The sequence below is a fragment of the Coregonus lavaretus genome (assembly GCF_964263955.1).
Source record: "Coregonus lavaretus genome assembly, chromosome: 33".
NCBI classification, from domain to species: domain Eukaryota; kingdom Metazoa; phylum Chordata; class Actinopteri; order Salmoniformes; family Salmonidae; genus Coregonus; species Coregonus lavaretus.
In genome coordinates, this window is record NC_140020.1 from 21,571,477 (window position 1) to 21,599,137 (window position 27,661).

At 42.2% G+C, this 27,661-nt stretch overlaps 1 protein-coding gene across 2 annotated transcripts in view; it reads left to right on the forward strand.

Moving 5' to 3' along the window:
- The window catches only part of snapc1a (small nuclear RNA activating complex, polypeptide 1a), a 39,347-nt gene extending 13,209 nt beyond the window's left edge, over positions 1-26,138 (forward strand). For both annotated transcript variants that reach the window (XM_084151434.1, XM_084151435.1), the window contains 8 exons: positions 316-456; positions 3,736-3,840; positions 13,126-13,269; positions 13,821-13,877; positions 14,184-14,246; positions 14,694-14,835; positions 23,137-23,196; positions 25,899-26,138. In XM_084151434.1, the coding sequence (XP_084007560.1) occupies positions 316-456; positions 3,736-3,840; positions 13,126-13,269; positions 13,821-13,877; positions 14,184-14,246; positions 14,694-14,835; positions 23,137-23,196; positions 25,899-25,936 (750 nt within the window). In that variant the 3' untranslated portion in view covers positions 25,937-26,138. The remainder of the gene's footprint in view (positions 1-315; positions 457-3,735; positions 3,841-13,125; positions 13,270-13,820; positions 13,878-14,183; positions 14,247-14,693; positions 14,836-23,136; positions 23,197-25,898) is intronic.
- Positions 26,139-27,661: the final 1,523 nt, after the last annotated feature.

The following is a 27,661-nucleotide window of genomic DNA, read 5'->3' on the forward strand; positions in this document are numbered from 1 at the left end:
CATGTGTTATTTCATAGTTTTGATGTCTTCACTATGATTCTACAATGTAGAAAATAGTAAAAATAAAGAAAAACCCTTGAATGAGTAGGTGTGTCCAAACTTTTGACTGGTACTGTATATCCATATGAATTTGCTGTTATCATTATTGTTTGGTTTATGTATTCCGGTGGGGCAACTTGATTCTTGGGGTTGGATGATATGTTAAAAAATAAATGTATCCAACTTGTTGGGTGTTTTTGTTTGACGTATTAGGGGGATGCGATCGTGCACAATACGTCAAGATGAGTAAGTGTGTTGTTCCCTCTTCCCTCCCAGATCAGGATTGCCCTGAAGGACTGGGAGCAAATTCAGAAGTTTTACCAGGATTCGGTGAATTCGCAGCACTATGATGCAGTTTACATTATCAGGAAGCTAATCGCTGAGAATGCTGTCCTTTACACCGCCATGCCTCAAATGGTAAGGCACTCCCAAATTACATATTGTAATTTAAAAGTATGCATTAAGGTGTCTGTAATGTATAACATACTTGGCAAAAACGAATGTAGACATTAAATGGATTTCTATATCTTCCAAAACCTTTTTTAAAAATGGAGTACAACAATTGCAGTGCAGTAGCTTGAAAACAGTGCCCCCTGTCAGTCATCTGGTGTTTATTTACATCATTGGTCAAAACAAGAGATTGTAATGAACAAAATACAGCAGAGCTTCTAGTCAATGTTGCTACCTATCTGACCAATCCGAATGACAGCCTTTTACCTCAGAGCCGGCGTCCTTTTTTGTCGTGTTTTTGTCAACCCTTCTTCATAGGAAAATATAATAATTAGTGTCTCAAACGTTTTTGGGCCAACTGATGACATTGCAAGCTTTAAAATATGTTTGTTTTTCATTAAAACGTCACCTTGGTCAGTGTTTCTACACAATCTTGTATAAATATGTAAATCATGTTATGGGCCTCCGAGGCCCATGTTGTGCCAGTGTTTCCTGAGTTCATTTAAGTGTGGCGCTGCGCCAAGGCAGAATCATTGCCGCCACACCAAAATAAACATCCTATTTCTACCAAACAGTTTCAATAAAGTGATTTTCTTGGTAAGTAGATCATCTGTCTGTGTTCAACACAGTTCTGAAGGTTATTTAGCTCTATGAGCTGTGGCAGGCAGCCTGCAACTCAAGAAACACAGCACACCAGTGCGCGAGTGACCAGTGCTCGATACAGACGCTCTGCGGCGTAGAACACAATTCACATGAATCACTTCAGAATGCACCTGCGCGAGAAACGGCACACCATGGATCAGTGTGCGAGTGACCAGTGCGGAATACAGAAGCTCTGCGGCGCAAAACACAATTCACTTGAATCACCTCCGAGTGCTCCTGCTTGAGAAACTGCAAGAAAGGTACGTTAGTTTGTTTGTTTGTTTGACCAACGTTAGCTAGCCAACTAGTTAACTACATAAGCTAGCTATAACCTAAACTCTACTAGCATCATTTAGATCTATAATATTTCTGCCACAATTGTAACGGCAATTAGCTATCCAATATCCACAAGTATGTTGATGATAGAAACATGGTTTACTAACGTTACTAGTCTAGCAAGTTAGCTAGCTAGTTCGTTCTTTTTTTTTTTTTGTGATGAACATGAATTAGTGGGCTCTAATTCATGTTCAGTCAAATGTTCCTCTGTTAATTTTGTCAAGATAAACGTTTTTATTTCAGAACTTTGGATAGCTGCAGCACTCAACCTTAAATCGTGTCCTGTATAGTAATTATAATCATTTTACCAATACGTTATTGAGCTAATTTCTGGGGGTGAAAATTATATTAGATTTTTTTCTCCACCAGAACCAAGCTTTTCAGTACTTATACATATTTTGTTTTGGGGGGGAGGACCCCGGAACCCCCCAAAAAAGGGGGGACACCCCCACTCCCACTAACTTTTCCCCGACAGCTAACACATTTTCCAGAGGAAACACTGGGTTGTTCATCTAAGGCTTAAATCATTTCAACTTGTATTTATATATTTTCAGTATAGCAGGGCTGTCTGAACAGTGACATGATCAGCTTGAGGGAATTTAATTCAAATTTAATTTGTTGAATTGTTGTTGGAGAATATACATTTTGGGGGGGAATTTACCTGACATTAGAATACAACTAATTGGCCTGGAATTAGAATTTCCTTGATGGAATTTACAGTGAGAGGGAATTTAATTAGAATTGAATTTGTTGAATTGACCCCAACCCTGACCCCAACTTGAATCAGTGTGATTCGATTAGTTTTACTCGAATTAAAATCCCTTTTTGATAATTCAAGTATTTACAAAATAATGTTTTCGCATGGAGCACAAGCTGCGGGCGTAACACTCAACATTCCAGAGCGTGCCAAAGAAGCCCAAAACGTGTGCTGCAGAGGGACAAGACAAAGCCATGACAACCAGTTTTGATGAGTCAGTGTTGACATTTGTTGATTCACCATTAACTAAGTTATTAGATAGAAAACAAGCTATTAGGGTGAAAAGTTTTGGCGTTTTGTTGCAGGTGCAGCCGACTCGAGCAAGCGAACATTTGAGATCATGGCTAGACGGCGGAATGATTGCTTGACGTTGTGAGAAACATTGAGCCTAGTTATGTATTTTTCTGCTTAGAATCTCCACATTTGGTAGGCTATTTCCTATTTGTTAGTCAACTTGTCTATAATTGGATACGTGATGCTTCTCTTTGTCATTACTTGATGCCCTAGAAGTCTAAATAAAGCCTTCTCACCAGAATGTCATAAATCGATAGAATTAATGCATCAATCTAGTTGACATCTGTTCTCTTTTAAAGTTTTCTCTTTCATTTCTGCTTCTCTCACGGAGTGAGGACGTTTAAGGAACCAGGGGAAAATGCAGTAACTCAAACAGCGGAAAGATTTCCCATGCACACCAGTGTCCAAATGACATCAGTTTGACTGGTTTTAAGAAAATCTGTGAAAACGATCCAATGATTTCAGTTCGTCTGGAATGCATAGCCTATTGGGAGTTTTAAATACTGGCAGCTTTTATATTGCTGAAAAATAAAGTTTATACACTGTCCCTAAAAGACAACTTATTTTTGTAACAATGCGGAGGGCTCCTTATCGCTCTGCATTGACATGATTGGTTGATGGTATATTGAGGAGGGAGGTCCTGTATAAACACAATCACTTCCTTGACATCAGCTCTGCTCCGCGTAGCGCAAGAAGTATGAATGCCCTGACTTCTGCAGAGGCTGTATCACTGTAAATGCTGCACAGCCAATGCAGACGTCCTATACTCTCAAGATGCTGAAAGAAATCATATTTCTCCACTCCTGTTCCCGAAACAATGTTATATTTGGTGTATCATTTTACTGTAAGAAACACTTAATTCTGCAGGAGTTTATATTGTATTAGGTTACATGTGAGAGGTTCTAGGCCTACAGTCAGTGTCCAGATTTCAGTGTATTCCATTTAACCCATCTAAACTTCAAAGGTGCGCACCTGTCACACCCCTACTTCCCCTACTTCCGCTGTCTCTGCACGCACACACACCAAACTTGGCTCCATTTAAGCCAATCAGTGCAGCACAGTACACGCGTATAGACCCTCCCCCTTAGTCTTGTAGGGTCAATTGTTTTTTAAAACCAGAAATGTAACTGATTTAACTTGTATTAAAACAGATTGCACTTTTTAATTGATTTAGATGGAATTGACCCTATACTCCTGTTCACATTGTCCACCTGCAGTTGACCTTCCGTGTGAAGAAGAAGCCCCAGCATCACAAGGTGTGCGAGGAGTTCCGTGACCGACCGGAAAGGGTCAAGGACCTCATCTCTACAGATATGCTACAGGTATGGCTTTTCCGCTATTAAAATCTTTGTTACAGTAAATTTGTAAAAACGGTTCCATGTCACGCTGAATGTGTGAATAGGCCCTTTGAACATCAGTAGGCTATAATGCAGGCATGGGTGTGCGTCTAAAGCTCGTCGCATACTATCCAGTCAAAATGTGGTCGGGCTGTTACGCGCATATAGACTGAACAAAAATATAAACATGCAACAATTTTATATGTTTTACTGAGTAACAGTTCATATAAGGAAATCAGTCAATTGAAATAAATAAATTAGGCCCTAATCGATTTAATTTTAAGAACTTGGATGCCAAATTCTCTATGTCTGGTGGACATTCCTGCAGTCAGCATGCCAAATGCACGCTCCTTCAACTTGAGACATCTGTGGCATTGTGGTGTGACAAAACTGCATTGTGCTGGGGCCTTTTATTGTCCCCAGCACAAGGTGCACCTGTGTAATGATAATGCTGTTTAATGATTTTCTTGATATGCCACACCTGTCAGGTGGATGGATTATCTTGGCAAAGGAGAAATGCTCACTAACAGAGATGTAAACAAATTTGCGCACAAATGTGGAGAAATAAGCTTTTTGTGCATATGGAAAATGTATGGGATCTTTTATTTCAGCTCATGAAACATGGGACCAACACTTTATACACTGCTCAAAAAAATAAAGGGAACACTTAAACAACACAATGTAACTCCAAGTCAATCACACTTCTGTGAAATCAAACTGTCCACTTAGGAAGCAACACTGATTGACAATACATTTCACATGCTGTTGTGCAAATGGAATAGACAACAGGTGGAAATTATAGGCAATTAGCAAGACACCCACAATAAAGAAGTGGTTCTGCAGGTGCTGACCACAGACCACTTCTCAGTTCCTATGCTTCCTGGCTGATGTTTTGGTCACTTTTGAATGCTGGCGGTGCTTTCACTCTAGTGGTAGCATGAGACGGAGTCTACAACCCACACAAGTGGCTCAGGTAGTGCAGCTCATCCAGGATGGCACATCAATGCGAGCTGTGGCAAGAAGGTTTGCTGTGTCTGTCAGCGTAGTGTCCAGAGCATGGAGGCGCTACCAGGAGACAGGCCAGTACATCAGGAGACGTGGAGGAGGCCGTAGGAGGGCAACAACCCAGCAGCAGGACCGCTACCTCCGCCTTTGTGCAAGGAGGAGCAGGAGGAGCACTGCCAGAGCCCTGCAAAATGACCCCCAGCAGGCCACAAATGTGCATGTGTCTGCTCAAACGGTCAGAAACAGACTCCATGAGGGTGGTATGAGGGCCCGACGTCCACAGGTGGGGGTTGTGCTTACAGCCCAACACCGTGCAGGACGTTTGGCATTTGCCAGAGAACACCAAGATTGGCAAATTCGCCCTGTGCTCTTCACAGATGAAAGCAGGTTCACACTGAGCACATGTGACAGATGTGACAGTCTGGAGACGCTGTGGAGAACGTTCTGCTGCCTGCAACATCCTCCAGCATGACCGGTTTGGTGGTGGGTCATGGTGTGGGGTGGCATTTCTTTGGGGGGCCGCACAGCCCTCCATGTGCTCGCCAGAGGTAGCCTGACTGCCATTAGGTACCGAGATGAGATCCTCAGAACCCTTGTGAGACCATATGCTGGTGCGGTTGGCCCTGGGTTCCTCCTAATGCAAGACAATGCTAGACCTCATGTGGCTGGAGTGTGTCAGCAGTTCCTGCAAGAGGAGGCATTGATGCTATGGACTGGCCCGCCCGTTCCCCAGACCTGAATCCAATTGAGCACATCTGGGACATCATGTCTCGCTCCATCCACCAACGCCACGTTGCACCACAGACTGTCCAGGAGTTGGCGGATGCTTTAGTCCAGGTCTGGGAGGAGATCCCTCAGGAGACCATCCGCCACCTCATCAGGAGCATGCCCAGGCGTTGTAGGGAGGTCATACAGGCACGTGGAGGCCACACACACTACTTACTGAGCCTCATTTTGACTTGTTTTAAGGACATTACATCAAAGTTGGATCAGCCTGTAGTGTGGTTTTCCACTTTAATTTTGAGGGTGACTCCAAATCAAATTTGATTTCCATTGATAATTTTTGTGTGATTTTGTTGTCAGCACATTCAACTATGTAAAGAAAAAAGTATTTAATAAGATTATTTCATTCATTCTGATCTAGGATGTGTTGTTTAAGTGTTCCCTTTATTTTTTTGAGCAGTATATGTTGCTTTTATATTTTTGTTCAGTGTATTATGACAACGTTTTGGTGTTTAGCAGTTTTTGTTGGGGGGGGGGGGGGGCTGTTTGCACATTTTATTGATGCAAGTTTAAGTCATCAAATTATTTTTACACATTTGTTTGATACCCCCAAGTGTTCTAAAATAGAGAATGAAATGGCTTGATGGTCCATGTTAATTCCATCTTAAATATGTGTGAATGAATTGTGATTGGGATACATTTTCAGTAGAAACTGTCAACTGTATTTCTATCTCTGCATTTTTTATTTTTTATTCAACAGGTCTATAAAAATTAAGCGTTTGTTGATAGCTGATTTAGGTGTGTGACAGCCATATCTTATTGCCTTACTGAAGGTTTGCGCATTGACGGATGAGAGATGTTCCGCTGCTCTTCATGAGTTTGTAGGTTAGTCAAACTATTGAAAGTTATCAGGCTTGTTCGCCTGTCAAATTCAGGTTTCTTAAAGTCTTCAGTTAAACCAGTAATGCGTATTGCAATATTTACCTGGAGCTAACCCTGCAGATAGCACTACTGGGTGATCTGAAAAGTCATAGTCAATCGATCAATAATGTAATAATACTTTTAGCAAAAATGTTTATTTTCAATTTACAATCTGTAGAAACAATGAGAATAGAAGGGTTCAGAACTTTTGTAAAACATCACTACAGTTGAAAAATATATGGCAAATAGAAATCCAATATGGATGGTGTTAAGAGATAGATGGGAGGAGTTGAAGGATGGGACTAATAACAACTAACAGCAACTAATAACAACAACATAACTAATGTAAAACATACTGTGTCCATAAGTATATAGGTTATAGGTTGAGCGCTTTTGTGAAAGAGCACAGTTAGAAAGATATGGCATATAGAAGCAAACCGGATGGACATCATGAAAATAATCAGAAAGGTTGAGGGTAGAGGAAGTTCAGGAGTAAAAACAAACAAAATATAATTATTGTAAAATTGACTGTGTCCATAAAATGTATATAGTATGTATAAGCTGGAAGTAGAGGCCTAAGCATTGTTGTTCACTAGTTTACTCCAATTAGGGAAGGGGTGGTGGGGTTGGAAAGTAATAAAGGGAAATATATTTTGAAAAAGGGTGTGTGTATGTATAATATATATTTGCAAGAAAAAAAACATATGGGGGATTGGAAGTGATGCAGACAATTACATTGATGGAAGTTACAATCTATCTGCAATATTAAAGCTGATCTACCCCCTAAAAAAAAAACACTAAAAAAACACGGTGACCCCACCCCATTGTTTGTCAAAAGCAGAGGGATGGGGCTGGAGAAATGTAACCACTCTCAAACTCATGTACAGAACTATTGATACAGGGACTGACATCATGATATCAAAATGTTTTGAGCCTATGCAGTTTGTTTACATTTACTTTGTTTGGCATATTTTATATTCTCAACCAATGCCATTTAGTAAAATGATCATGTGGTTTTCATTATCGAACCACACCCATTCAAAGATGGTTGAAAACCAGGAAGTGAATGTGACCTAAATGGAATCTCAATTACCACATTCTTTTTGTACCAATTCTATATAAAATGCCAAATTACAAGGTTGACCTCAAACAACATTTTAAGAATGAGTAAATTACTAATGTTTGACCATTTTAGGAACTTCAAAAATATGCTCTACCAGGCGGTTGAGTTGCCCATTTTAAAGGAATGTTATTAAGTCAAAGCTAGTGATAATGGACAAGAGAAATGTTTTTTTAATGGGATTTTTATTTGTGCAAATCCAAAAATCCTTTCAAGACCGTATAATTATTTACTGTATGTCTGTTATCTTCAATAACCACTATTGGCTTAAAAAGCCAAACCTAATACAATCTGCCAATTCATTTCCAGGAATATTGACAGTCTCTATGGTGCGTGCGTTTGTACATCACTCCGTGTGTAGCTAGTTGATGTGATTACCGTCTTGTGGGTTGACAGAAATACTTTCCCCAAAATCTTCTCAATTAAATGTTAGTAGGCTTACCTGGCAGAAGTATATCAATATATAATTTGTATCTCTTATTTGCAAGCTTTGCCATGAAATGCACAGCAGCAGTACAGTCATCACTAGACCAGCATGTTAGCTGGCACATTCCTCACTCGCTATTCCCGCAATTAAAGGGCCAGATGTGCAATTGAAGGGGTATTACACAAAACATCTGTGTTTGCTTTCTTCCAGACCTAAAAAATGGTCTTCAGATATGATTTTAAGCATTGACATGGATTTTAAGCATTGACATGAGAGTGGACTAACTAAAAAAATCTAAAACCAAGAAACCTTTTACTGAACATAATTTGGGAAAATATAAAACATAATTTTGGGGAAAAAGCACAGATGTTAGTAGTTTATTAACCATTATTTTACCAGGTACAGTGAGGGGGAAAAAGTATTTGATCCCCTGCTGATTTTGTACGTTTGCCCACTGACAAAGAAATGATCAGTCTATAATTTTAATGGTAGGTTTATTTGAACAGTGAGAGACAGAATAACAACAAAAAAATCCAGAAAAACGCATGTCAAAAATGTTATAAATTGATTAGCATTTTTATGAGGGAAATAAGTATTTGACCCCCTCTCAATCAGAAAGATTTCTGGCTCCCAGGTGTCTTTTATACAGGTAACGAGCTGAGATTAGGAGTATACTCTTAAAGGGAGTGCGAAGAGCCTAGGCGTGACCCTGGACAACACCCTGTCGTTCTCCGCCAACATCAAGGCGGTGACCCGCTCCTGCAGGTTCATGCTCTACAACATCCGGAGAGTACGACCCTGCCTTACACAGGAAGCGGCACAGGTCCTAATCCAGGCACTTGTCATCTCCCGTCTGGACTACTGCAACTCGCTGTTGGCTGGCCTCCCTGCCTGTGCCATTAAACCCCTACAACTCATCCAGAATGCCGCAGCCCGTCTGGTGTTCAACCTTCCCAAGTTCTCTCACGTCACCCCCCTCCTCCGCACACTCCACTGGCTTCCAGTTGAAGCTCGCATCCGCTACAAGACCATGGTGCTTGCCTATGGAGCAGTGAGGGGAACGGCACCTCTGTACCTTCGGGCTCTGATCAGTCCCTACACCCAAACGAGGGCATTGCGTTCATCCACCTCTGGCCTGCTGGCTCCCCTTCCTCTGCGGAAGCATAGTTCCCGCTCAGCCCAGTCAAAACTGTTCGCTGCTCTGGCACCCCAATGGTGGAACAAGCTCCCTCACGACGCCAGGACAGCGGAGTCACTCACCACCTTCCGGAGACATTTGAAACCCCACCTCTTTAAGGAATACCTGGGATAGGATAAAGTAATCCTTCTACCCCCCCCCCCAAAATTGTAAAGTGGTTATCCCACTGGCTATAGGGTGAACGCACCAATTTGTGAGTCGCTCTGGATAAGAGCGTCTGCTAAATGACTAAAATGTAAAATGTCTTAATCTCAGTTTGTTACCTGTATAAAAGTCACCTGTCCACAGAAGCAATCAATCAATCAGATTCCAAACTCTCCACCATGGCCAAGACCAAAGAGCTCTCCAAGGATGTCAGGGACAAGATTGTAGACCTACACAAGGCTGGAATGGGCTACAAGATCATCGCCAAGCAGCTTGGTGAGAAGGTGACAACAGTTGGTGCGATTATTCGCAAATGGAAGAAACACAAAAGAACTGTCAATCTCCCTCGGCCTGGGGCTCCATGCAAGATCTCACCTCATGGAGTTGCAATGATCATGAGAACGGTGAGGAATCAGCCCAGAACTACACGGGAGGATCTTGTCAATGATCTCAAGGCAACTGGGACCATAGTCACCAAGAAAACAATTGGTAGCAGACTACGCCGTGAATGACTGAAATCCTGCAGCGCCCGCAAGGTCCCCCTGTTCAAGAAAGCACATATACAGGGCCGTCTAAAGTTTGCCAATGAACATCTGAATGATTCAGAGGAGAACTGGGTGAAAGTGTTGTGGTCAGATGAAACCAAAATTGACCTCTTTGCATCAACTCAACTCGCCGTGTTTGGAGGAGGAGGAATGCTGCTTATGACCCCAAGAACACCTTTCCCACCGTCAAACATGGAGGTGGAAACATTATGCTTTGGGGGTGTTTTTCTGCTAAGGAGACAGGACAACTTCACCACATCAAAGGGACGATGGACGGGGCCATGTACCGTCAAATCTTGGGTGAGAACCTCCTTCCCTCAGCCAGGGCATTGAAAATGGGTCGTGGATGGGTATTCCAGCATGACAATGACCCAAAACACATGGCCAAGGCAACAAAGGAGTGGCTCAAGAAGAAGCACATTAAGGTCCTGGAGTGGCCTAGCCAGTCTCCAGACCTTAATCCCATAGAAAATCTGTGGAGGGAGCTGAAGGTTCGAGTTGCCAAACGTCAGGCTCGAAACCTTAATGACTTGGAGAAGATCTGCAAAGAGGAGTGGGACAAAATCCCTCCTGAGATGTGTGCAAACCTGGTGGCCAACTACAAGAAACGTCTGACCTCTGATTGCCAACAAGGGTTTTGCCACCAAGTACTAAGTCATGTTTTGCAGAGGGGTCAAATACTTATTTCCCTCATTCAAATGGAAATCAATGTATAACATTTTTGACATGCTTTTTTCTGATTTTTGTTGTTATTCTGTCTCTCACTGTTCAAATAAACCTACCATTAAAATTATAGACTGATCATGTCTTTGTCAGTGGGCAAACGTACAAAATCAACAAGGGATCAAATACTTTTTTCCCTCACTGTATATGTACAGAAGACAGTGCACTACTTTATCTTGTACAGGGGAGAAGAGTAGAATGTCCCTATTTGAACGATATACTTTTTTTTTGTAGCTTGCAACGTTTCATTTTTAAGTAGCTCTCCTGCTAGAAAACGTTGGTGATCCCTCATACTGTAGTTGGAGAAAACATGGGGGATGTAATGCTGCTTTAAAAGTTGATAAATTGTAATCTAATTTAGGAGAAAAGGGCATTCAAACATTTTCCTGCGATTTTCACACTTGTTCTACATTAATCGTTGGGAAACCTATTTAGAAAGGGAATACTTTCAACAAATTGCCAACATTATCTCACCAAGTTCCCCCATTAGGCAAACCATTAACAGTATTACATTGCTTATTGTTGTATAGTACAGATAACCTTTCACATTGAACAGCTACAGTGCTGCTCTTTGTTTTTGCTCATTTAGCATCGTTCACACCCTCTTAAGCCTTAGATCGACCATCTCTTAAAGAATTCACATTGGAACACGTGACTGTGGCCATGTGCTAAAGCAGTGAGGTAGTGCTTAAAAAACAAAGATTTAAACATTAAAATACTTTATCAACATCAAGTGCTAAAGGTAGTAGCCTACAATTAGGAAATAATTAAAACGCATAGACTTTTTACAACCTTATTCTATAATGGATTAAATTGTTTTTTCCCCCCTCATCAATCTACACACAATACCCCATACGCAAAAATAGGTTTTTAGAAAATTTTGCAAAGTTCTTACAAAAAAAACTGGATATAACATTTACATAAGTATTCAGACCCTTTACTCAGTACTTTGTTGAAGCACCTTTGGCAGCGATTACAGCCTAGAGTCTTCTTGGGATTGACGCTACAAGCTTGGCACACTTGTATTTGGGGAGTTTCTCCCATTCTTCTCAGCAGATCCTCTCAAGCTCTGTCAAGTTGGATGGGGAGCGTCACTGCTTAGCTATTTTCAGGTCTCTCCAGAGATGTTAGATCGGGTTCAAGTCTGGACTCTGGCTGGGCCACTCAAGGACATTCAGAGACTTGTCCCGAAGCCACTCCTGCGTTGTCTTGGCTGTGTGCTTAGGGTTGTTGTCCTGTTGGAAGGTGAACCTTCGCCGCAGTCTGAGGTCCTGAGCACTCTGGAGCAGGTTTTCATCAAGGATCTCTCTGTACTTTGCTCCGTTCATCTTTCCCTCGATCGTGACTAGTCTTTCAGTCCGTGCCGCTGAAAAACATCCCCACAGCATGATGCTGCCGCCACCATTCTTCACCGTAGGGATGGTGCCAGGTTTCCTCCAGATGTGACACTTGGCAGTCAGGCCAAAGAGCAATCTTGGTTTCATCAGACCAGAGAATCTTGTTTCTTATGGTCTGAGAGTCCTTTAGGTGCCTTTTGGCAAACTCTAAGCGGGCTGTCATGTGGCTTCCTTCTGGCCACTCTACCATAAAGGCCTGATTGGTGGAGTGCTACAGATATGGTTGTCCTTCTGGAAGGTTCACCCATCTCCACAGAGGAACTCTGGAGCTCTGTCAGTGACCATCAGGTTCTTGGTCACCTCCTTGACCAAGGCCCTTCTCCACCGATTGCTCAGTTTGGCCGGCGCCTAGCTCTAGGAAGAGTCTTGGTGGTTCCAAACTTCTTCCATACAAGAATGATGGAGGCCACTGTGTTCTTGGGGACCTTCAATGCTGCAGACATTTTTTTGGTACAGTTCCCCAGATCTGTGCCTAGACACAATCCTGTCTCTGAGCTCTACGGACAATTCCTTTGACCTCATGGCTTGGTTTTTGCTCTGACACGCACTGTTAACTGTGGGACCTTTATATAGACAGGTGTGTGCCTTTCCAAATCATGTCCAATCAATTGGATTTACCACAGGTGGACTCCAGTCAGGTTGTAGAAACATCAAGGATGATCAATGGAAACAGGATGCACCTGAGCTCAATTTCGAGTCTCATAGCAAAGGGTCTGAATACTTATGTAAATAAGGCATAAAAATAAAACATTATTTGCAAACATTTCTTAACCTGTGTTCGCTTTGTCATTATGGGGTATTGTGTGTAGATTGAGGGGAGAAAATAAGTTAATCCATTTTAGAATAAGGCTCTAACGTAACAAAATGTGGAAAAAGTCAAGGGGTCTGAGTACTTTCCGAATTCACTGTATGTCACTGCAAAACTTGTTGCAATGGTTTTACATTGGTATTTAGCTTTATGTAACGGTTTATCACGAGAGACTATTTTCACACTGAATGTCCTTCTGGATTCATTTAGCATATCAGACTGTTGTCTGGCAAGTGTGTGTGTTTTGTTTTGCACATAGGAGGTGGCCAACATTCAGGGTCACTATGAGCGGCTGAAGGCGTCCGTCTTGGAGAGGTCATCCATTGCAGTGACCCAACAGGACCTGCCGGCCCGCTTGCACAGCTGTGTGCTCGAGTTCCTCCACTGGCAGGACAGGCATGAGGTGAGGCTCTCCAATGGGCAATATGTAGGGGTCACAATGTAACTGTGATATCAAGAAAGCTGTTATTTTCAATCCTTATGGTTAAGAGTAAGACAATCGTTTTAAAATGAACCGGTTAATTGATTTGCTGTTAAAACAACCATAGTACAGTACTATGAACGGAAATGTCTATGGGTTCAGGAGTGAAGTATAAGCATTATGTTGTCTGCTTAGTTCAGAACCTGTGATTTGTTCTATAGTTAGTTTCTCCATTCTGTATAGCGCTGTTGTGACACTGTCACCGATGGAGATAGGACATTTTGGCTGTGACACGTGCTTGTGTGTTGGCACAGCAATAACTTACAACAGTTTTATTTTGTGTACAACTTGGGTTATTCAATCAAAACCAGGAACTGGTAAAAATAACAATCTTATAGCGCAGCGAGAAAGCATATTTCAATGCAGTAGTGTTTTGTTGAGAATGCATCGAATGTACATTTCTACTCTGAATAATAAATATTTGAGCCCAGAAACTGGGTGCGATTTTAAACTAGGCTTTTTGTTGCGCTTAGGACCGTGGAGATGCAGACCACTTGGTTGCTGCTGAGGAAAAAGCCCAGCAGGTCGAGGTAAGCCTTAAGCTTTAGCATAGTTATCCATTTTTTGTACTGTAATGAAATAACTAGGTTATGACTATTTGGGAACTTGGCATACTGTTAAAAATGCTAGAAAGCCTTTTGCACAGCAGTGCTTGTTTTGCTGCTGTAGTAACATTGCTAGAATATAGTACATTGACTAACTGAAACTAAGAAACCCTTTGGGAGTGTGCAATGGTTTTACATCAACACTAGTGAGGACCACCGTTGGCCAGATGGTGACATTACAAGCATTGAAGGTCTTATCCTTTCCTGAATAAGCTCTCTCTTTTTGTCCAGTCTTCCAATAGGGCACAGCTTCTGGCATCCATCAAGACAAAATCATACGGGCATCTTGCAGAGGTCTGCTGAACAAGAAGCGATTCTCTCACTTCATTTCAAGTGCCACTGTTGTTTAAGTGTCCAATGCATATCTGTCAAACTCCAGTCTTTTAGGGCAGAGTGTCTGCGGCCTTTTGCTCCTCCCTAGTGCTTTATTGATTAGTTAGGATCTCCCCTCACCTGGTTGTCTGGGTCATAATTGGACATTAACTGAAAGAAAATGACAAACCAGCAGATATACAGCCCTCCAGGAATTGAGTTTGACACCGCTGGTCCAATACATAGTTTTTCTTACACCACTTTTTAATGGCTATGCATGTGTTCAAAGAAAAATGTGTTTTATTAATAGCAAATTATGGGCAACATTTTCCTCTCGCTAAAAGGCGCACAATGTGCTAAAAAATCTGAGCAATTACTTTTCAGCTCACCTGTAGGTCAACTGATTGATCATTTTATGTTTATCCACAGGCCTCGAAGTCACGGCGGCATCGCCAGGTGGAGATGGACGCATCAATTTCTGGAACAGACCACTTCCAAGAGGCCCCCAAATATCACAAAAGTAGGGCTCCATCACTCAGGGCCCGAACCTGCAAGAACCTCTGTGGGGAAGGTCAGTGTACCTCTTGTTGGATGAGAACTCAATGGTGATTTTGGTGAAATGTTTGGGTGAGTTTCTCCATAGTCAACAGTGATGTGGAGAAACGTTTTAAAGCTAGCCGCAAAGCAAGAGAACACCTGCAGGCCTGTCAGACTGAGGTTCTGTTATGGATGCACCACAAACAGGCAGCTAGACAACAGTGGTCACCCCAAGATGGATTCTGCTTAGTCTATTTTAATTCCACTTGCATTATTTACTCTTCAGGGCGTGTTCACTCATAGGCACCTGAACCATGGGGTAAACTTGGCATCTGCCACACCACTATCAGATTAGGGGGGGCCACTTATGCTTTTGGCGTCTTACTTTTTAAAATTAAATCACCATGGCACCTCTTGAGCGGATGAATAATGTTCTGAGCAAGAAATGCAGTAAGAAATACAGTAATGTATCTTTGAAAATAATATGCTATGATATAATTAAGCAATAAGGCCTGGAGTTGTGGTATATGGCCATCCAAGTGTACAAAACATTAGAAACACCTTCCTAATATTGAGTTGCATCCCCTTTTTGCCCTCAGATCAGCCTCAATTCGTCGCGGGGCATGGACTCTACAAGGTTGTCGAAAGCGTTACACAGGTGCTGGCCCATGTTGACTCCAATGCTTCCAACTGTTGTATCAAGTTGGCTGGATGTCCTTTGGGTGGTGGACCATTCTTGATATTCACGGGAAACTGTTGAGTGTGAAAAACCCAGCAGCGTTGCAGTTGTTGACACACTCAAACCGGTACGCCTGCACCTACTAGCATACCCCGTTCAAAGGCACTTCAATATTTTGTCTTGCTCATTCACCCTCTGAATGGCACAAATACACAATCCATGTCGCAATTGTCTCAAGGCTTAAAAATCCTCCTTTAACCGGTCTCCTACCCTTAATCTACACTGATTTTGAAGTGGATTTAACAAGTGACATCAATAAGGGATCATAGCTTTCACCTGTTTTCACCAGGTCAGTCTGTCATTGAAAGAGGTGTTCCTAATGTTTTATACACTGTGTATAGGGCCAATATACCACGATTAAGGGCTGTCCTTATACACAACGCAATGTGGTGTGCCTGGATACTGCCCTTAGCCGTGGTATATTGGCCATAAACCACAGCGGTGCCTTATTGCTATTAACTGCTTACCACCATAATTAGAACAAGTAATTTTGCTTTATACCCCTGTCTGATATACCACTGCTTTCAGCATCCAGGTCCCAAACTACCCAGTTTGTAATTATGAACATAGGTAAGCAATTGTCACCAACAAGCAAATTCCCAATTTACGACCAACGATGGCGCTTGCAGTGTATTGCAGAGCTCTCAATTGACAATTTCAAATTGAAAACAGACCCGTTCGGTCAATCCTTCAGTTCTCAGGTCAGAAATGAGTTTTTGATTTATAATTTTCCTGTTTATATATTTGGAATTAGAATAATACATCTTTACCTTGTAGCTTATGTAAGGGATAATCAATGTGTTCTATAGAAAATAATGCATGACGTGGAAGGTGTGACGCGGAGTGGCACTAACCTTCCTCGGAATTCAATTATTTTCCATAGAACGCATAGAGCCCTGAGTTGAGTAACCCGTTTTTATATAGAGTACCAGTAAAAAGTTTGGACACCTACTCATTCAAGGGTTTTTCTTTATTTTTTACTATTTTTTAAATTGTAGAATAATAGTGAAGACATCAAAACTATGAAATAACACATATGGAATCATGTAGTAACCAAAAAAGTGTTAAACAGCTATGGTATTTCGAATTGAGCACATTGGGTATCAACTTGGAATCTATTAGGAAGTAGTCGATTGTAGAATAAGACTTGTGAACTTGAGAGTAGAATGAGTAGTCTTTGTCTGTGGGATGTTGCAGTCTGCAGATGTCCACTAGATTCCTGGATTTTATAAGATTATTTAGCACTTGGACAGATGTGATATTTGGTGGAGTACGTGTAGACAGTCTGTCAAGATACGGATCAAGGTAACAATTAAAACCACCTCCGATTATTAGATTAGTGGTACTAAGGTCTGGGAGTAAATCAAAAACATTACGAAAGAAATGTGGGTCATCAATGTTTGGGCCATAGATGTTCAATAGGGTGACAGGGAAAGAGTTAATGTTCCCTGATACTATGATGTACCTACCGTGTGGGTCTGTAGACATGGACAAGAGTTGAAAAGGGATGTTTTCACAAAAGAGAATAGTAACACCTCTAGCCTTGGAAGAGAAGGGTGATTGATAAACTTGGGAAATCCAGTTGGATCTCACATGCCGCTGCTCGGTGGCCTTTATGTGCCTTTCTTGCAGGAAAATGTCAGCACCAAGTGACTTCAAGTGCTTAAATACCATACCCCTTTTGCTCGCATGCCCAAGACCGTGCACATTCCACAAGACTGTGACACCTTTAACATCTGACTGATTCCCATGATCGTTTCCTGCCATTTATATCCAAGGGCATTTCAAATATAACATCTTCAACATGTACGAATTCAAATAAAACTTGTCTGGCAGCAGAAAACAAAAACAAAACACAGTAACCGACCCCAGAGAAACCCGCCCTCCCCACTGATTTCCCAAATGAAGCACTGTTCTCCCCATCTCATGTAAATGAGGACCGCCGGGCATGATGGCTAGAACAGACCCAATACTACGCTAGCACGCTAACAACAGTCAGACTTAACTAACAGCCCTCTCCAGTGGTTGTTGGAAAATAAATGAATACGTTACCGTTCATGAAGAAACTGTTTGCTCAGTCAATATCCCCAAAATTTGTGGCGAGTGATTTCACCCTTTCAGGGGGTTTGCTGTAGTTTTGACACATAGCTTGCAGCCTCTTCGGGCTTGGTGAAGACTCTTGTAATGCCATTGTGATGGACATGTAGCTTGGCTGGAAAACGCAGGCTGTATTTCACCTCCGCCTCTCTCATGGTCTGCATCACATCTTGAAATGCTCGCCGTTGCTCCATCACCTCCATGGTGTAGTCGGGAAAGATGAGAACCTTTTTGGCCTTTGTATTCCATAGCTTGCTGTCGTCCATGTCGTAGAATGAGCTCCTTTTCCTGGAAGTGATGCACCCTTGCGATTATGGTATGCGGCTTGGCACCTGGTGAGGGCTTCGCCTGTAGAGAGCGATGTGCACGGGCAATGATGAGGGGCTTTGGGAAGTTGTCATCGCCCAGCAGCTTAGAGATGAGCTTGGACACGAATTCTGTGGGTTTCCCTTGTTCTTCGTCCTCCAAAGTCCCCTCGTTTGATATTCAGCCTGCGACTCCTGCCCTCTAAATCAAGAACCTTGGCTTGGAGCTCCTCGTTCTTCTTTTTAAGCTCTGCGCAGGTGGTTTCCAGGCCGTTGATCCAGGTGTCATGATCAGACAGGGCCTCATCGGCTGTGTCCATGCGGCCCTTCAGTTCGGCCTGTGCTGTCTTGAGAGACTCATACTTTGTTTCTAGCCTTTCAATAGTTTGAATTACAGCCTCTTTCATTTGTTGACACATGGCCGTGGCAGAATCTTGTTGCTGGGTATCTGGAGAGTTGTCGTCATCAGTACTCAAAATGGAGCTAGCTGCTGCTTGTTGGGCCTGGGCCTTTGTCAACTTAGCATTAAGTTGACAAATGTTCTGTTGGTTTTCGTCGCCATATTTCACTTTTTCGCTGCTAGTTAGTGCCTGGGGAATATACTAAACAATGTGTATATATTTTGGGGGGCATTCTTGGAAATAAAACGGTAAAAATGACAGATTTCAAAATTTGCGAACAGGATATCTATGGGAACGCTTCTACTCCATGCGCACTAGCGCCCGAAGAGTAATAGAATTTTAATAAAACCTTTTAATGGCATCCCATAAAATGAGGATCGTCGACTGAATTTTTGTTAATCATTATGAATTACACTGAACAAAAATATATAAACACAACATGTAAAGTGTTGGTTTCATGAGCGGAAATAAAAGATCACATACATTTTCCAGCGTATTTTTCTCTAATTTGGTGCACAAATTTGTTTACACCCTTGTTAGTGAGCATTTCTCCTTTGCCAAGATAATCCATCCACCTAACTGGTGTGGCATATCAAGAAGCTAATTGAACATGATCATTACACAGGTGCACCTTGTGCTGTGGCAATAAAAGGCCACTCTAAAATGTGCAGTTTTGTCACAACACAATGCCACACATGTCTCAAGTTTAGAGGGAGCGTGCAATTGGCATGGTGACTGCAGGAATGTCCACCAGAGCTTTGCCAGAGAATTTACTGTTAATTTCTCTACCATAAACCGTGTCTAACTCGTTTTGGAGAATTTAGCAGTACGTCCAACCGGCCTCACAACCACAGACCACGTGTATGGCATTTGGGAGAGCGGTTAGCTGATGTCAACGTTGTGAACAGAGTGCCACATGGTGGGGTTATGGTATGGGCAGGCATAAGCTACGGACAATGAGCACAATTGCATTTTATCAATAGCAATTTGAATGCACAGACACCGTGACAAGATCCTGAGGCCCATAATTTTTAAAGGTACCTGTGACCAACGGATGCATATCTGTATTCCCTGTCATGTGAAATCCAAAGCTCATTTTCAAGCTTAACTACAGTGAGCTGGTTGCAAAGCTAAAACAAAATAGAGCGCTGGTGAATATAGATTAGGGCCTAATGAATTTATTTCAAATGACTGATTTCCTTATATGAACTGTAACTCAGTAAAATCTTTGAAATTGTTGCATGTTGCGTTTTTTTGTTCAGTATAATTCAATTCAGTTTCAAATTGTTCACAGAAAGATGGATTTTGCAGTCCATCTTGTGGCTCTTTTAGGAGATTCTGACATTTGTGACCAACAGGCTCGATTTGGTCTTTGAAATTGTGTTTTTTACATTGAATAAAAGTAGAGACACAGAGCTAGATAATGATATGTAATACACTGCAGTTGAGGAACAATGGGAAAGTAATTCTGCTTTGAAAGTTGATAAACTTGTAACCTCACTTTTTGAGAAAATGGCCCTTGAATGTTTTGGTACACCTACTGGAGCTCGTCTTTGTCTACACCCATTCAGCGTCATTCACATCCTCTTAAGCCTTAGCCCCACCCATCTCTTTAAGGAGGCCATGTACTAAACAACCAAAGATTTCAAGACTAAAGGCTGGTTTATACTACGGGTGTGTTCATCAATTCAATCTGGAGTGCCAGTGTGCGCTCTGGGCATTCGTAAACTCAGAGCGTTGTTTTACCAGCTACGTCTATCGACAGTTGTCGCAGTGACATCATGAATATTCTATTGAAATGGTTACTTGCTTAGTGGAGTCTTTTTGTTTAGACATGTAGCTAGCTAAACAATTAACCATAATCCCAACTCATAACGTTACTACCCTGCATGAATCTGCAGGTAGCTAACTAAACAGGTTCAATGTTAGATAGCTAACATTAGGCTATAACTAGCAATGCCAATGGCTCTGAGATATGAATAATATTACTACACAGATCATACACGTAACGTTAGCTAGCGAGCCAGCCAGCTAACGTTAGCTAGCTAGCTAACAGTACGCTTTAACTTGAAATAAACGACTTTCTTACAAAATTAGAAACGTGTAATATCTGAAAATGTAGCTAGCTAGACTATCTTACCCTTATACATGGATGTATGCTTCTCCCTCTGTCTCCTTAGCTATCATACTCTAATTCCACCGGAGTGCAACACTTTTGCTTTTTGCAGTTCTATTACTTGATATTGTTCAAAAAAGCCACATTAGAAAGGATTACCTACACATACTGACCAGCTCATGTTATAGACAGAAGAGTGCTACATGGCAGACCAATCCAAACTCATCTCTCGGCATGTCCAGCCCACACATTATCTCAGCCAATCATGGCTAGCGGGAAGGTTCCTGTCTTTTTCTATGGCTAAACCAACTAGGCTCGTAATTTAACAATGTTTTTCATATTTACAGATGGCATACAAGTGTGTTATAAAGGCACATGAAAGTTCACATGTTCTAGAATTATTTCTGCCAAAAAACGAATTTTGATAAAACAATACATTTACGTTCAAATGGCTCTCCTGTGAAGTAGTGACGCGCGACATACGCCTAGTTTCCTGAAACTAGTCACATTTTGTATCTGACAGTAATAGGCATGAGGATAGGGTCATATGTCGAATTTGTATTTTCTTAATTTAAAGAAAATAGAGGAGTAGATAATAGTATAAATTGATTCAGGAGAATGTTTTGTGCCTTTTTGAATAGAAAGTGTACTCTTTTGCTTTAGGGTTATGAACTCGCCATGCGTCAATTATGTTGTAATCAGAGAGTATATGTTGAAGGGCATTGGTTGCCTGTGGATTGTAGTTGGTCTTATTAGATTTGTCCAGAATGGCATTCGTCTGTCCCAATAACCAGTTGGAATTCAGTAAATTCTAACAATATGCTGTTCAGAGAATCAAAAAACGTAGGATCATATGAATTTGGAGCATACACATTAATAAAGGCAATTTTCTTTCCATTATGAATAGTTTAAGGAAAGTGATTCTGCTTTGGTGGTCTTCGCCTTTACCAAGGATGGTGATTTTGAGTTTATGTATCATTATTATTATTATTATTATTACACCATTATTATTATTAAATACCTACTACAACTACACCACCACCACCTACGAAGTAAGGGTGGGTAATAAACAAAATACAATTTTAAACAAAGATATAACATATGCAAGCCTAATCCATTATCAGTCAAAAATAGGATAGCAGTAGGATCCATATATTCTTCATTAATTGGAATGGTGTCATCACTGTGTAAATGTCCTGGAACATAGGCTCAGCAATAATATTCATATTCTTCCTTCTACCCAAACATGAGGGGTGTACTCATCATTTTTCTTATGCTGAGGGCAGCATCATAGCCATAAGCTATGCTGTATGACTGTGCATGGATAGCATACCTGAATGAGCCGTCATGGGGTTCCATCTGTCGGCTTGTCCGGTTGTGAATTGGGTTTCATATGCTTCTCCAACAACTCTTGAGCTTCCTTGGCAGTGCAAATCGTGTATTATGTTCTGGAAGGTCAATGAGGTTTTGCCGGGTGGATGAAGCCGCATCTCAGGTTTAGCTTGCGTAGCTGGAATCTCACCTGGTTGTAGGTCTCCCTCTGTTTTAGCAGTTTGTCACTCAGGTTTGGGTAGATGCTGATCCTCTTCCCTGCATAGGTCAGACACCTGGATCCCGCTGCAAGGCGAACAATTCGCCGCTTGGCTTAAAGCTGTGGATCCGTACAATCAATACAGCGAGAGCTGTTGTGGAGTTGACCCGTGTGGTGCGCAATGTTAATCAGCGGCATGGGACCCAGCTTCTCCTACCCGAACAGTTCATAGAAAAGATTGCTCATGAAGGAAGTTGGGTTGCCCGCTTCCACACCAGTTTCAAGACCTGTGACTCGTACATTTTAATTTACGAGAATGATTTGAGTGATTCTATTTTCTCTTTTAGGACTTTGATTATCCCTTCCAACTTAGCTCGAGCTGTTTCTAGGTCATGGAGTCGCACCATTGGCTGTCTTCTCCACATTTCCCACTTTGGTTGAATAGGTAGCCACTTTAGCGGTGAACACTGCCAATGATTCTTACCGGTTTTAATTGGAAGTCGAGGGCAGAGGTAATCTCCTCAAGAACAATCTGTTCTATAGTAGTAGCGGCCTGCTATTTCTGTTGCCTGGTAATGAGAGCCGCCATGTTCCTACAGTTGAATTGTGGACGGACAAATTCTAGGGGCGTAATAGACCTGCTAGTTATTTCTTGTCACACAATACATGTCCCCAGTCAGTTAATTCATAGTAATTTGCAAAAGAAAACCACAGAACCGCGTTTCAGTGCATGCCAGCTGAATCGCAAACCATCGGCGTAAACTCTATTTTGAAGTCAAATTTAGTTTAACTTTTGAGGTATAGATGAATGTGTACTGTGTTGATGCATTTTACCTGTCTGTCCAGGCTTTAAGTCCCTTGATTGATACCAGATGAGGCTGGTGGGAGGAGCTATATGAGGACGGGCTCATTGTAATGGCTAAAATTGAATAAATGGAGTCAAACGTGGTTTCCATATGTTTGATACGGTTCCATTTATTCCATTACAATGAGCCCATCCTCCTATAGCTCCTCCAACCAGCCTCCTCTGATACTGTATATCCATATTTACCACAAGCCAAGTTATGCTCTTTATTTCACTGATTTAACTCCGGTCATCACCAACCTTACAATAGCTTTTTGTTTTGCTGTGTCCCTTTCCATTAGGAGATGAACAGAAGACCCAATATTGGCTCCTTAGTGTTGCAGAGGAGGACAAGACTGCATGTAAGAACAGGCCAATGCCACTTACCAGTATGAATAGGGGATTATTTCAATGCAGATCCATATAAAAAATACTTGTAGTCCATTTATTGTATTCTTCAAAGTAGTTCCCTCCCACACATTACCTGACAGCCAAGTAGGGGGGGGCAGGAAACTAAGTGAAAGTCTGGATTTACACTTAATCAAGCGTTCTCCTTTGCAATATGTCATTGACGCTTGTTTAAAGTTACAAATTCTGGCATGCACCAAATTATCACAACTCACTTTTGTATAATTGTTAGGTTGTGCATAAAAAATGAACGTTTGTGAGCTGCACAGTATGGCAGGGTCAATTACATCCAATTAACTGTACTGGCGATCTCCCGACCCAAAAAATAAACTCATTGACAGAATTTTCTGTCGTAGGTGTACATTAAAAAAACTAACATTTTTTGTCATTTAGCAGACGCTCTTATCCAGAGCGACTTACAGTTAGTGAGTGCCTACATTATGTTTTTCATACTGGCCCCCCGTGGGAATCGAACCCACAACCCTGGCGTTGCAAACGCCATGCTCTATCAACTGAGCTACATCCCTGCCGGCCATTCCCTCCCCTACCCTGGACGACGCTGGGCCAATTATTTGCCGCCCCATGGGTGTAAACACCGCTACGAGGGAGATTCCATGGGATTCTGCGGCATGTGCTATAGAAATGATTAAGCAATTGGTTGATCTTTCCACAGCACATCAACATTAGCCATTTAGGCTGTGTGAATTTCACTATTTTGGGCCTAAAATGGGATTATAATGCTCGTATGTAATACCAATACAGTTGTCATAATCACTTGTCAACAACCGCATTACAGGCCTGCTACGTTTAACGCGTAACTTTTACAACTTATTTATGAGTGTTTTGCTGATGTATATTTTAGGTACTGTAAATCCAAACGTAGACAAATTGTCTCTTTTGTTTACGTAGTTAACAAGGTGCACCCTTCACGTTGACACAAGTCATTGATTGTACCAACTCCGCCTTGCGGTTAGTGTCCGCCCTGAGATTGGAAGGTTGGGAGTTCGATCCCCAGCTAGGGCTGTTGCGGTGACCGTATTACCGGCACACTGCGGACGGTCACGTGTCATGAAGGCAGTCAAATTCCACGTGACTGATTAGTCATGGTAATTAGGCTTCTGCAAGCTCTGATGCTGCTGCTGGTCATTAGTAGCCTACCAAACTTGCTAACTGTCTGGTACTCAGCACTCCCTCTAATCGTCCCTCTAATCGCTCTGACATCAATGCAAATGTTATCGAAAATACAGTCAGTATCTGGTGTGGCCACCAGTTGCATTAAGTACTGCAGTGCATCTCCTCCTCATGGACTGCACCAGATTAGACAGTTCTTGCTGTGAGATGTTACCCCACTCTTCCACCAAGGCACCTGCAAGTTCCCAGACATTTCTTGGGGGAATGGCCCTAGCCCTCACCCTCCAATCCAACAGGTCCCAGATGTGCTCAATGGGATTGAGATCCGGGCTCTTCGCTGGCCATGGCAGAACACTGACATTCCTGTCTTGCAGGAAATCACGCACAGAACGAGCAGTATGGCTGGTGGCATTGTCATGCTGGAGGGTCATGTCAGAATGATTCTGCAGGAAGGATACCATATGAGGGAGGAGGATGTCTTCCCTGTAACGCACAGCGTTGAGATTGCCTGCAATGACAACAAGCTCAGTCCGATGATGCTGTGACACACCGGCCCCAGACCATGACGGACCCTCCACCTCCAAATCGCTCCCGCTCCAAAGTACAGGCCTCGGTGTAACGCTCATTCCTTTGACGATAAACGCGAATCCGACCATCACCCCTGGTGAGACAAAACCGCGACTCGTCAGTGAAGAGCACTTTTTGCCAGTCCTGTCTGGTCCAGCGACGGTAGGTTTGTGCCTATAGGCGACGTTGTTGCCGGTGATGTCTGGTGAGAACCTGCCTTGCAACAGGCCTACAAGCCCTCAGTCCAGCCTCTCTCAGCCTATTGCGGACAGTCTGAGCACTGATGGATTGTGTGTTCCTGGTGTAACTCAGGACGTTGTTGTTGCCATCCTGTACCTGTCCCGCAGGTGTGATGTTCGGATGTACCGATCCTGTGCAGGTGTTGTTACACGTGGTCTGCCACTGCGAGGGCGATAAGCTGTCCGTCCTGTCTCCCTGTAGTGCTGTCTTAGGCGTTTCACAGTACGGACATTGCAATTTATTGCCCTGGCCACATCTGCAGTCCTCATGCCTCCTTGCAGCATGCCTAAGGCACGTTCACGCAGATGAGCAGGGACCCTGGGCATCTTTCTTTTGGGGTTTTTCAGAGTCAGTAGAAAGGCCTCTTTAGTTTCCTCTAAATTTTCATAACTGTGACCTTAATTGCCTACCGTCTGTAAGCTGTTAGTGTCTTAACGACCGTTCCACAGGTGCATGTTCATTAATTGTTTATTGTTCATTGAACAAGCATGGGAAACAGTGTTTAAACCCTTTACAATGAAGATCTGAAGTTATTTTGATTTTTACTAATTATCTTTGACAGACAGGGTCCTGAAAAAGGGACGTTTCTTTTTTTGCTGAGTTTAAATTGGTATGGTATATTCTCTGATTATTTGTGCATATAAATGGACCCCAATGTAATTAAGACTCCATTCCATTCTCCTAAATTGCTCTGACTCTCTCTTACATTTTGTTTCAGTGAAAAGACCGAAGCGAAAACAAAAATTCCGGTGGTGAAGAGAATGCAGAGGCTTTGGGCTATGACTGCTGCACTTTTGGAGAGGCTGGTTTCAGACAAATGTAATACATTAGGAGCAGACTTAATCTCCACATAATGAATCTATTCATCAAGTTCTCTGAGGGCTTGAGCCAGTTAATTACTGTGTATATAACAGGACATTTAATTAATAGCACACACTTGTTTTGTTTTTGTGTACAAATAAATGTGGCACCAAATTTGCATCATTCCCTGAATTTCCAAGCATGCATGATTAGTCCTTTGTCCTTCTGACAATCGTACTGTACTGGGTATGGCCCATCCAGTGGGGGTTCCTCCTCCCCTTGTTTTTAGGGTGGTGTTTTACCCCAAGTTCCCCTACAGTTGACCCATGTTACATTTAGCCCCACTTTCCCCTATGTACTTAGTCATTAAGTCTATTAATGCCAATGTCAATCTAAGTAATGTACATTTACAAAATCTGTCAGTTTAAGATGTAGCTCTGTTTTTTTGCATTGGCTGCGTCCCAATCCACCGCATCCACTTATGTCGGCCTTCCGCATCTGCGTTGGAAGGTGGCTGAGCTACAGTGGTGTTTGTCAGACCATGAGACATCCCGAAAATTGGTCTTCTCAAGAAAACGTCTGTAGCGTCCGAACGGTTTGGCCTACTGTGACGAGGTGTGAATGAAGGAGTCAGGCGCAGGAGGTAAAACACCGAAGTCCAGAGTTTATTCTGTTTACATAAATAAAACGCACCCAGCTTCAAAACTACTATTAAAAAACGATCTATCTATTCCTTGGCAATAACAACTGGAAGAGTAGATCAACCGAGCTACTCGCTCTCACAATGAAACAATCACTCACAAAGACAAGGGGAACAGAGGGAACACTTATACACATACTAATTAGGGGAATGAGCACCAGGTGTGTGTGATTGACAAGACAAGACATGACAAGTAGAGTGATGAGAATGGGATCGGCAGTAGCTAGTAAGCCGGTGACGACGAACGCCGAAACCTGTCCGAACAAGGAGGGGAGGCAGCCTTGGCAGATGTCGTGACACCTACGACCCCCACAAGTGTCACGGGACTCGTCTGAAGGTGACCCATACAAATGAATGAAAGTATGGAGGTAGTTTTGTGCCAACAAAAATAAGGGGTTAAATATGTCCAACAAAAACAAATATTGAGCATTCTTACATCTCCTAGATATAGGACAGACACTTCAAAACTTGAACCATTATGATTTATTTTTTGACTGTCTTTTTTTGCCATTTATGAATGTTATTCAATGCGTTTCTATGGGCTATATATTTTTGATACCTAAAGGGGTCCTAAAATTCAATCAACTAGCTAGCTAAATGATCCATGGTATGACCATCTTAAAACAATTCCATATTGCTTAGTAGAACTAGCATTGAAGTTGAAGTCTATTGGTAACTACTACCATGCTAGCATATACCAATAGACTTCGTCATTGCGCTAACGCAATTTAGCATTGGACGCAGAGACATAATAATGGTATCCACAAGTTCATCTGACTCTGGGGAAGTAGATAAAGGGGCTCATTGCCAAAATCCCGAAGTATCCCTTTAAGCAGTCTCACAAAGTAAGGCATAGGGCTGTTGTAGTATCTGTCAGTCCGAGTAGGGTGAAGGTTAATGTGATGGCAGAGTTTGCAAAACATTGATCGATAGATACAAATCATCATAATATATCATTCTGCCAGGTAGGACTACTTTGC